At 40.9% G+C, this 12107-nt stretch overlaps 1 protein-coding gene across 2 annotated transcripts in view; it reads left to right on the top strand.

Annotated features, from left to right (window-relative positions):
• LOC137570884 (uncharacterized) overlaps positions 1–12107 on the top strand; it is a 45386-nt gene that overhangs the window by 19194 nt on the left and 14085 nt on the right. The window contains exons 4-5 of one of the 2 annotated variants that reach the window (XM_068279592.1): positions 4234–8481; positions 11689–11868. In XM_068279592.1, the coding sequence (XP_068135693.1) occupies positions 4234–8481; positions 11689–11868 (4428 nt within the window). The remainder of the gene's footprint in view (positions 1–4233; positions 8482–11688; positions 11869–12107) is intronic. The other variant, XM_068279593.1, reaches the window with a different exon arrangement.

The raw sequence follows: 12107 nt of genomic DNA, 5'->3' as shown, positions 1-12107 counted from the left end.
GATTAAGATTCAGGAAAGTGAGGGGAGCCTGCAACAGCCAATCAAAATTCACCTATTGATTTTCAAGGGGAATATTGAAACTGCTGCCATTCTTACACTGTTTATGGCAGAGGCTTCAAACCTGCTACAGTCGGTCGTTGGGTAACTGGGGTCAAAATTCACTAAAGGGGCGGGGCCACAAACAGCCTATCAGATTTATTTGCTGGATAAACTGCTTCCATTCACACATTTTTGATGCCAGGAACCTGAAAGCTCACAAACTTGGTCATTGAGTGACTGTGTGTCAAGGTTACAAAAAGTGTGCGGAGCTAAAAACACATTTCACTGCTCAAATATAAACTGCAGCCATTCTTACACTGTTAATGGCAGGTAGGGCTGCTCAAATCCGGATCTGGGAGATACCTGAATAGTTGCTATCCGGATATCTCCCAGTAAACCTGGGCGGGGTGTCAATCTTACCTGTCTGACGTCTTCTTCGTCTGTCCCTCGGCGCCTTCCACGATGCGCTCCATGCGCGTCACGTGATTAGAAACACGTGATTACAAACACGTGACCGCCGCTTGGACCGAAGAAGACGTCATGTGGGAGGCGCCGAGGGACGGACCGAAGAAGACGTCAGACAGGTAAGATTGACAACCCGCCCACCCCGCACAGGTTTACTGGGAGATATCCGGATAGAACTATCTGGATGTCTCCCGGTCCCGGATCTGGATTTGTGCGGCCCTGATGGCAGGGTTCTCAAACTTGACACAGTTGGTCACTGGGTGACTGGGATTAATATTCAGGAAAATGGGTGGAGCCTACAACAGCCAATCAAAATTCACCTGTTTATTTTCAAGGGGAATATTGAAATGTCTGCCATTCTTACACTGTTAATGGCAGAGGCCTCAAACCTGGTACAGTTGGTCATTGGGTCACTGGGCTTCAAATTCAGAAAAGGGGGTGGAGCCACAAACAGCCAATCAGATTTGTTTTTAATGATGCCAAGGACCCGAAAGCTCACAAACTTGGTCATTGAGTGACTGTGTGTCCAGGTTACAAAAAGTGGGCAGAGCCAAAAACAAATTTCACTGGGAAAATTCAAACTGCGGGCCTTCTTACACTGTTAATGGCAGGGTTCTCAAACTTTGTCCAAATGGTCACTGGGTGACTGAGATTAATATTCAGGGAAGTGGGTGGAGCCTATAATAGCCAATCAAAATTGACTTGTTGATTTTCAAGCGGAATATTTAAATTGCTGCCATTTTTACACTGTTAATAGCAGATGCCTCAAACCTGCTACAGTTGGTCATTGGGTGACTGGGGTTCAAATGCTGGAGTGGGGGGGAGTCACAAACCGCCAATCTGATTTATTTAATTTCTATGGGAATATACAAACTATTGATACCAAAGCTCACAAATTTGGTCATTGAGTGTTTGTGTGTTAGGGTTAGAAAAAGGGGGCATGGCTGACACCAGCCAAATACATACTCGGGCAAGCCGGACATCAGCTAGTAAGCATATATGTTTCATCAAAAAATAAATATTTGTTTAATTTCAACATTTGATGTGTTGTCTTTTTGCAACTTTCCAATAAATATAGGCTTTAAATGATTCACAAATAATGGGATTCGTTTTATATGAAGTCACAACTGTTTTGCAAATGTGGAGAAAGATATCTACATCAATCACTATATGTTTAGAGATGTTATGCCTACTGGTCAGTATGTTAAACTGTGTTTTCTTAGAACTCGGCACCAGTTTGACTTGGTGGGGAAGCTCCTAGTACACAGCAGTGTACAGCCAATTCCTACTGATACTTAAAAAGAACACTTTTTCTTCTACTCCAAGCCTAATCCTGCACGCAAAATAACCCCCCCCCCCTCCCCGATATGTTTTTAGACATCCCCCTCAACATCTCCACTTTCAGCCATGTAAAATAATATTCAAACCCCCCCCCCCCCCCCCCATGAGTATTACTCCCCCTTTCTCACCCTAGTAATTCCCCTTTTATTTAACTCCCCCTCAATGTAAAGAACTACTCTCCATAACTAATAATCAAGAAAAAAGAAAAAGGTCTCACAACACACCAGACATATTGAATGCAAATAGTACCGTATATTATTTTGGTTGATCCAATATATAACCATTATAAAAAACACAAAACCCTCAATGGGGAACCACAAACAAGGGAGACAAACAGACTAAAAATCCCCAAGAAATAATATGGGCAATAGGTGGCTGCGCAGTCAATGCGTATGGAGTAAATTACACAAATATACAGTATATGCATAATACATAAAAATAAATGATAGCGCAGGAACAGGCGTAAAAATTATATAAATATAAAAATAATACCAGACAAGGTGCTACGAGGCTCTAAAGTGCAATATAATACCATGTAACCAGGACACAAAGTCTGCTTATATATAAAAGGTTATAATGAATAGCAAAGACAATCTGTAACAAACTCATAAAGTGCCAACAGTGCAAAAGATGTAAGTCAGATAGTACAATTTAAACCGGATAAACCACAACAGTGAAGCCAAAGTCAAATCACAGTCCTAAGAGCATCCAGGCACTAAGCAAGGAACGTGAATGAAAACAGCCATATTACCTGCGCAACCGTTAGCTCCAAAACGCCGCAGCCACCATGAAGGACTGGCCTTACACATGTATCGCCGGAACGTCAGGCTTCCTGACATTCCCCCTTGAGGGTTTTTTTTTTTTTTTATAATGGTTATATATTGGATCAATAAAGATAATATCATATTTGCATTCAATACATCTGGTGCGTTGTGAGACTTTTTTCTTGCTTATGCATTTTATGCTCTAGATACGCACATTCATATTACATTTCTGTTTGACTATAGCTGTGCTCTCTGGAGTACTTACAGTGTATTACTACTCCCCATAACTGTCCTCTAATCAGGGCTGGTTCAAGCCACAATGGGGCCCTGGGGCAAAATTAACCTTGGGGCCCCTCCCCAACATATTCATACCCCAGAGCCCTGGAGCCAGCTGCAGAATCAAAAAACAGCAAGCAGCAGCTACATCACTTACCAGCAGTCACCATGTGATAAATGTCAGAATATAAATCAGGGATTTAAAATATTTTACAATGGGCAAACACTGACTAAATCATTTATACATAATTATTGTAAAAATGAAGCACTTTTTTAATCACATTATTTTCACTGGAGTTCCTCTTTAAGACAGGAATAAAAAATCAGTTTTACTTCTAGCAGTCCCCTGCAGCCATCCCGTGCCCTCGCAGTCACTCACAGAGCCTCCGGCAGGGCCGGACCGCTCATGAGGCGGGGTGAAACGTTTGCCTCAGGCGGAAAACTTCTAGGGGCGGCACCCGCCTGTCCGTGGGTGCGGGGGGCCGGCCGCCGAGCCAGAGGGGTAGCGGGCAGGACGGGGGTATTGGGCCCTCGCCTGTGTCCCCCGATCTGCGCTCCCCTCCAGCTGTAATAGGAAGCAGCCGATGCTCAATCGTAAGAGGCACGGGCGGGGAGGACTAACCTTATCCGCGTTCCAGCGTGTGCTCCACTGACGTCACTTCCTGCATCGCCGTCCACTTACAATACTGTGGGCGGTGTTGCAGGAAGTGACGTCAGTGGAGCGCACGCTGGAACGCGGATAAGGTGAGTCCTCCCCGCCCATGCCTCTTACTATTGGGCATCGGCAGCTTCCTATTACAGCTGGAGGGGAGCGCAGATCGGGGGACCCAGGCGAGGAAGGGGGGGGTCCGACCCCCCACCCCACCGCTAGGCCCAATACCCCCGTCCTGCCCGCTACCCCTCCTGCAATTTTTTTATAAATTTGCCTCAGGCGGCAAAAAGTCTAGGGCCGGCCCTGGCCTCCGGTCCCCCTTTCTGCGCAGGCCTGGCCACACGTATCCTTCTTCATGTTCCCATCCTGAATAGCGTCTTGCACAGGTGCAGGTCCTGCAGGACGATATTGCGAACCGGAAAGCAAAGAAAAATATGCGTGGCCAGGCCTGTTGGGCCTGTCAGTGAAAACAAAACTAGCTGGCGGCGTGGGACTGGCGGCTCCGTGAGTGACTGTGAGGGTACAGGACAGCTGGAGGGGGCTGGTAGAAGCCCCAGGAAAGTAAAACTGCTTTTTTATTCCTGGCCTAAGTGTCCCTTTAAAGTAAAGTAAAGTTCCCGGTATGGCATTGGCACTGATATGTGGTTTCTTTGATGTGCACTGTGTTAAAAATATAAATATCCATTCTTTTAACAGATACTCCGGTTAGAAGATGATGCAGGTGTGAGGAAGATTCTTGGAGCTACTGATTGGCTCCTGGAATGCTTGTATTGTTTGCAGAAGGCAGAAAACATACCGGATATCCTGTCTCAGTTCTGTGAATTCTCAGAAGCTGTGCTACTGGTGAACAGTTTGACGGAGAAAAGAATTTTAGACATCAAGGATACATTACACCAACGTAATCTGTCACAAACACTGCAAACCCTCCGGAAATGTGTTCCAATGTTGTACACAGCAACACAAAGCAACATAAAACATCCTCATAATGAGCAAATGCTTGCATCACAATTATATGTATTTGATCTTGCTTCAAAAACATTACAGGAACTGAAGTGTTTATTGATAAATGGACCAGACAAAAAACACCACTGTAGGAAACGAGGCTCATTTTCTCAAGAAATGCATGAATTGCTTGAGCTATTATCTGGTTTAAATCCAAAGCAGATCAGTTGCAACGAACTGGACTTCCTAGTGGGAGCTGTTGTGTTCTACTGTATGTATGTAGCCGACTGCTCAAGACCAAATATGAAGCTGCAACTGGTCAAGCACTGTCAGAGTCTTTTAGAACACAGAAGGAAGTTAAGTGATTATCTGAACGAGCGTCAGAAAAATTCTGGACTTGGACGTGTTCACTGTAAGCTTGAGCAGCTGTGTGCATCTATGAAAGCTGAACTTAAACATCTCAGCCAAACCCTAGTCTCTACAATATTCTTTCAGATCTTAGATGCTTTTACTGTCAAAGATCCACTGAAGACACTGCTGAAAGCTGTTCTGAAGCACAGCAAAAAAGTAAACTTACAACTACAAAATCTCTTTGCCTCAAAGTCTTTCCCACTTCTTCAAGCATTTCAAAATCACACTGCACAGCTTTTAAAAATATCCAGTCTTGTAACAGCCCAGTGCTCTGAAGAAAGAACCATAGCAGACATTGAAAATTCTGTAGATTTCTTGTGCAGGGTGCGGGATGAGGTCATTGAGCTCATTATAGAAAACAAAGCATATAACGAATCTAAAATGTTTGAAAAAGCACAAACCATTTATCAGAAATGGATCAAAGCTACAGAAAGCCTGATGATGAGCTTTGATAACATGTTAACTGTGCATCAGTTTTTGGACTTATGCATTAGGGAACTTGAAGAAAACAGGTATCACTGTGAAAAGCTCTTGAGAAGTCAGGACCCAGAAATCTTTCAACATCATGCTGCTGATTTATGCAACCTGGCAGAACGTGTGGGTCAAGTTATTAATAGACATGTTGATCAAAGTAAGGACCCCATTTTCAGGAATGGCCTAAGAGTTTTGGTTAGACATCTGGAAAGAACAACGCTTGAGACAAGGGATGCCATGATGAACTGTTTTGAGGCAGCTTCCAGCCTTGCAACTCAAAAGTCTTTCTTGGAAAAGGTTAATGAGCTGCTAGAATCCATACACAAAGTTAAAGAGGGTGTTAGTGGTTATAATCATCCAGACCTACTTAGTCCTTTAAGAACAGAAGTTACTCCAGTGAGTCCTAGAGCTGTGATGGTTGATTTACTGGAATCAGACCAAACAAATGTTTATAAAGTTCAGAACCTCGGAGAGTATGTAAACTGTTTGTCTTATGAAGAATATCTGAGCAAGCCTCTTCCATTGTCCACAAGTTCAACATATATGACAACAAGTACTGTAAAAACTGTAAAAACAAGGTGGGTTTCAGATCTTCATACACAAGTAGGTGATCTTCTAACTGCAATAAAGAAGCAGAACATGAAAGAGGTCAATGCTTACAGTTCTTCACTTATTGAAATCTCTAGCTCATATCTTGAAGAAAGCAAAGCGTTATTTCATCAGGGAGATATGGCTGAAAGTGGTGCACTTAGGTTTAAAGAACTTGAGCCTCTAATATTACGTTTTGCCCAGTTATCTAAGGAAGGACACACAGACTCACCTACCATGGGCAGACTTATTCAAACAGCAATGCTACTATCACATTGTACTGAAGAGATTAAAACGTACCTTGTTTCCTTTGCAAGTTACTGGCATTCTTTCTCCCAACAGTTGTTTTGCACATCAACTAATGAAGAGATCTCCACCAATGTCCAGATTTTTAATCGAACCATGCAGCGCTTAGCAGGTATTGTGCAGTCTACCAGTAAGCATACACTAAGTGACTATGATGATATGGATTTCATAAAGCTTTCTGAAAAACAGGAATGCCTAGTCAAAATTCATGTCAAGTTCTCTAAGTGTCAAGCTTTGGCTAATCAATTACTTACAGCTGTATTGTGTCACAAAATACGACCTGATACACTTAAACTGGGGGATATTTGTATACAGTGGTCTGTTTCTGTGCAACAGTTATCGAAATGTGTAGATGACTTTATAGGCATGGACAGTGTGGTCCTGTCTGAAACCACTGTGCAAAAGACAGAACTGAAGTTTTCTGACTGCAAAAGTCTATTTATTTTGTGTGAGGCCTCGTTGTGGCTACAAGAAGCTTCTGCTCTATCCGTTCAGAAATTTACTGATGAGAAAGATCAGAAAAGTGTTGGACTTCTTCGGGAGGAGGTAGATGTTCTGACTGAGTCTGTCCTGAAAGTGAGAGATGAGCTTAATGTGTCCTCAACTGCGTCTGTGTTTCTTAATATAGATTGTGTGCTTCTTCAAAAAGAACTTATGTTGAAAGCAAAATTACTTATGCACCACATAGATACATTGTACAACAGAAATCATACCCTTCTCCAAAGGATGGTTAATTTTGCATTGTCATCTACACCCACTGACAGATCTGTCACAGATGAGACTTTTGAAGCTGATGCTAAATCACTAATTGATAATATAATATTCATAAAAGATACTCTCAGCAGTACACTTTACTTAGAAAAAAAAGAAGATGTTGCATTTTTGCTTGACCATCTTTTCTTCCTGACTGGGGATATAATCACAAAGGCAAAGTCACTTAAAGACATTCACAGTCACAGGGAGATCTTTTTGCTTAGGTCCATGACTTTGAATTGGTTAGCAAAAGCAGACCAATTAATTTCGCACCTTCAGACAGATGATGAGATGGAAGCAGACACCTTACAACTAATTAAATGGTGCTTAAAACTGAGGGAAGAAACAGAAGCTCCAGTCTCTATATGTGACAGTGGTCTTGAAAGTGGGACATCAGATATACCGATACAAAAGGAGCAGAAGACAGCCAATGAAATTCAGCAAAAGTACCCCAATTACAGTGAGCAAAATCCAATTAATGAGTATAGTGGTTGTACTATTAACAAGACATTGGCATATTGTGGTTACAGTAATAATGAAATTAATGGAGGCAGCACAAATGATTTAGAAGATAGATTAAACCATAAAGAACAAAGTACATCTGAAAAGAAACCATGGATTGAATTAAATAATGAGCCAGAGGGCACTGTAAGGACATCAATAAAAAGGTCCAACTCTAAGCAGGAAGCAGGAACTCAAGATGAGGATGATAAGGCTTTTCTTCAAGAGCCACCTAAAACATTTGGTGAGGTTATACAGAAGACAACCACTGAAAAGTCAGATGAAAATATTACTGTACATGTAACCAAAAATGACCACTTGCAAATTACCAATCAAAGAACGGAGACCGAGTTTCAAGTACCAAAAGAAAAAACTTATCAGGCCAGTGTGACATCACCACCTGTACAGAAGGAGATTACTCGAAAGGAATCAAGGAGAATAAAAAGGCAACCACTGTCTAGTGTGACAAAGAAAGCAACCAGTTTCTCTTCCAACATTCAGAGGACAAATAGCCGACGTGCTGGAATACAGAGACAAGCATCAAAGCACTATCGTAGAAATCAAGGTATAGATGTAGACTGCATTAATGTAAAAAAGGATGAAACACTGCTGGAGACAAATGCTGGTGTACCAAAGGATGCATCCAATCAGAATTTACTGATTCAGGAAGCCAATACTGAATGTGATGGTTTACGACCTGAAAGAACCAATCAGGAATCAAAATCTTGGAAAATGCATGGAACTTTATCTGGAGGACAGGAAGAAAAAAACAATCAGGAATCAATTCATCAGAAAGTACCTTCAGAAAGCACGGAATATCAGACTAATATATTGAGTCAGGATTCTTTGATGTACAGAACTCATACAAGCATATCAGGGGGCCAGAAGGAGGCAGTTAGTCAGGACTCAGAGATTCACAATACACAAAGAGGGGTCTCTAAAGAACATAAAGGAACAACAAATCACGAGGTAAGGAGCAAGAAAGATCTTTCAGAATATGTTGGGTTTCAGACAGAGATAACAAATCATGATTCAATAAAAACACACATAGTGCTCTCTAGAGGACAGGATGAACCAACTTATCAGGAACTACCTCCTGAAATACAGAATGAAACAAGCATACAGATTTCAGCACAACAAACAATGGATACAGTAACTACACAATCCCACAATGAAAATGAATTTAAAGAATTAGTCTATGGCAAAACATATCTGCCTGTATCTGATGTGAAATTCAAAGCAAACAACTGGGAACCCAGTGCTCAGAAAACACATACGATACAACTAAAACAAACCGTAAGTAAAGAGTTAACAGTATCAAAAAGTGAAAAAGAGAAAACAATCTGGAAGTGGCAGTCAATCAATGAGAAAACACCACCAGATTTAAAGGGTACAAATAAAGAAAAAAACAATCAGTTATCATCCAAATACAAAGCACACGTGACATACACTAAAGGGCAGGAACATTTAATATGGAAAGGTCTAAACTGTAAAGGAATGGAAGGTGAGAAGCCACTGTTTGTGTTTGCTGATCATCTAAGGAGAGGCGCTGTGATTCTTGAACATAAAAAGGTAATAGTGCTATTTTGGGAGAGGGCGGTGGGACAGTTTTTGTTTCTGTTATTTATTTATTTTTGCCAAGCAGGAGGTATTTTTGTGAAGAACTGTATTTAAGCTGTATGCGTGAGCCACTAAAAACAAACCCATACCCAACTTATTGCTGTACGCAGTTTTGCACTCTTTAGTTACTATCACTACCGTTAGAGTGAGCAACTCCTATTATGTCACAAGTGACTGGTGGTGACATGGCAGAGGTCTGTATGTTGTTAGCCATGATGATCACTGAGACGGAGACAGGAAGTGAAGAAAACCTACCCAAGATGACGCAGAACCAACAAGTTTCTAAAATTTCTACAATAAAAAAAGATTTTTTTTTTGAAAAACAGAAAACATAGGAAATGTCATCAGTAATGACACAGACAGAAAGAATACCCAAAAGAAAGTGTCACCTTTCCCACTTGATCCAAAGCTAAAATAAACCATATTGGGTTTAGTAAATTAGACAGATTATTCTTTATTGGTCAATCATAACTGCTTCTATGTACAGTACACACCCTAAGTGCCTGCTCTAATATAATGCGATGCAGAAGGGTGAAATTTGCTTTCACACTACTACTGCCAAGGCTACCAATTTCCACACACATTCACATTTACACAGAGTGGTGCGACCAGGCAGTCGCTGCTCTTGTACTAAAGCAATGCGCAGTGGTGCTGAGCAGTAGGGATAGTCAATGACATGCAAATAGTTCCAAGTTAACACAGGATTTACGAAAATTTTGTATGCGAATGTACACACTTTAAAACGGACCAATCAAATTATACCCCAGCAAGATTCAACTGGTTAATTTTCAAGCTGCATACATTAATGTGGAACATTTGCATAATACTTCATGAACTCTGAATTATTTGCATCTCATTGACCATCCCTGGTGAGCATTGTTCACCACTCGACACTACATTGTATTTGAACAGGCTCTAATAGTGTCTACTACTGTACATATTTCTGAACAATGATTTTTATTACACCTCTTTCTTAACAAATGATTGTGAAATGTATTTTATCATTTACAGGTATATAGATGGTCAAATTAGGAGTGATTAATGACCATTAGTTATTGCAACAGCGTTTATATATTCCTGTAGTGCCATGTAAGTACTGTACATTCTGGTGTATAAGACTACTTTTTAACCGTTAAAAATCTTCTGAAAAGTCAGGGGTCGTCTTATACGCCGGGTGTCATTGATGCTATGGGTGATACTCCCTATCCTGTTACCGCCTCTCAGATCTTGTTGCTGAGGACTGTAGTGAAGCTGCGCGTGCACATGTGTGAGATCTGAGAGGCAGAGAAGGAGGTAAATAGGATACAAGGGTGGGCCAGAAGGATGAAAGAGGCGTGTTTTATGGTCATAGTGTGATCTATTCTTCCATTCCGCTTTAATAAACAGGTAGACAAGGAGAGCTGTCCAATCCACTTAGGGAGAGGGAGAGTTGACCAATCCAACCATTCAATCACCTGTATACCATTACGGTATATACTGGGTATCACATACAGTACAGCACCAGTATCTGTTCATACATAGCACCAGTATATAATTTTTATTTGGTGTGCGTTGGAAGAGGGGTAGTCTTATACAGCGAGTATATCACAAACTCTATATTTTAACTGGAAAAGTTGGGGGATCGTCTTATACACCCAGTCGTCTTATACACCCAGAATATGCAGATGGTAAAGTAAGAGTTTTATAATGCTTGGGTTTTGGTAACAGACATCTTCTTTCTGGGCCATCGTTAACTTGCAGTCATGGAAATACAAACCATTTACAAAATAATGTGAATTGTTCTACCAAGATAACATCTTTAATTAGATCCCATCTAATATAAATTTCCAACCTAATGTACTGCGAGACATCACAAGACTGTTTTACTAGAATTTTAATACAATAATTCAGCCAGTAGATGGCTCAGTTGCACACAGAAAACAGCAGAGACAATACTGATGTATTAGTCCTCTGACTGCATGGAGGACTCACCAAAGCAAGTTGAACCTTTTGCTTCTAAACATTAATTATAAACTTCAACAATTAGCCCATGTTCACAATTTGCAACGTGAGCTTGTGGGCCAGATCCAATTCACTTCTTAACGACTTTTTGTTTGAATGACAAGTCGTAAAATCAGACGTATGTGTGCACATTAACGCATGGTTTATCTCAAATTGGGCATAATTCACAAAGCTTTTTCACCTGTTTTCATGTTAGCAGATTTACTGTCAGATCGATTATTTCCAACATGTCCCGATCTTATTTCCAATTGATTTTCTGTTCACTTCTATGAAAAATCGATCGGAAATCAGATTGAACATGTTGGAAATAATCGATCTGACAGTAAATCTGTCAGAAAATTGCGTAGTGTGTACCTAGCATTACAGTAAAGGTAAAAAAATAAGTAAGCTTTGTAAATCAACCCCTTTGGACCTTAGGAGAAAAAGTGAATTGAATAGGTTTTCTCTTAGGGGATATTTTCACACCGAATCAACAAAATTTTGTTTAAGCCACCAGCATGCAAGAAAATGCTCAGAATATTTTTTTTCATTTTATTTTAATCCTATATCCCACAGTTTAGCTGTTCATCACGCCAAGATGTCCACTGCAAACCTCACAGAGTGGCAGCCTGTCTTCTGTCTGAGGAACTGGAGTCATGGAAGGGTGAGACCAATACAATTGTAAAAGTGACCAGAGAAATGGCAGAACAAATGTCATACATGATACAATATCTAAATAGGAGAGGACCAATACAGGTATTCATCTAAGAGTGGGATCATCATTTAAAGAGGACCTGTCACTTTTGAAATTAACACTTTCTCCAGAAACCATTGGTCTGACCAGGGCAGTTTCTAGGCTAAATTACATCCAGGGTGAGGGTGTAAAAATTGTGCCCCTCACCCTTTAGGTCCCTTACTCTTTAGGGGCAGTCACACAGCCACAGGTCACAAGTAGATCTGCCTACTTACTAGTGATCAGCCGCTTATCCAGGAGG

This window comes from Hyperolius riggenbachi, chromosome 4, assembly GCF_040937935.1.
Source record: "Hyperolius riggenbachi isolate aHypRig1 chromosome 4, aHypRig1.pri, whole genome shotgun sequence".
Classification (NCBI taxonomy): Eukaryota; Metazoa; Chordata; class Amphibia; order Anura; family Hyperoliidae; genus Hyperolius; species Hyperolius riggenbachi.
Note: the sequence above shows the minus strand (reverse complement) of the source record. Positions and strands in the feature narration are given on the sequence as shown.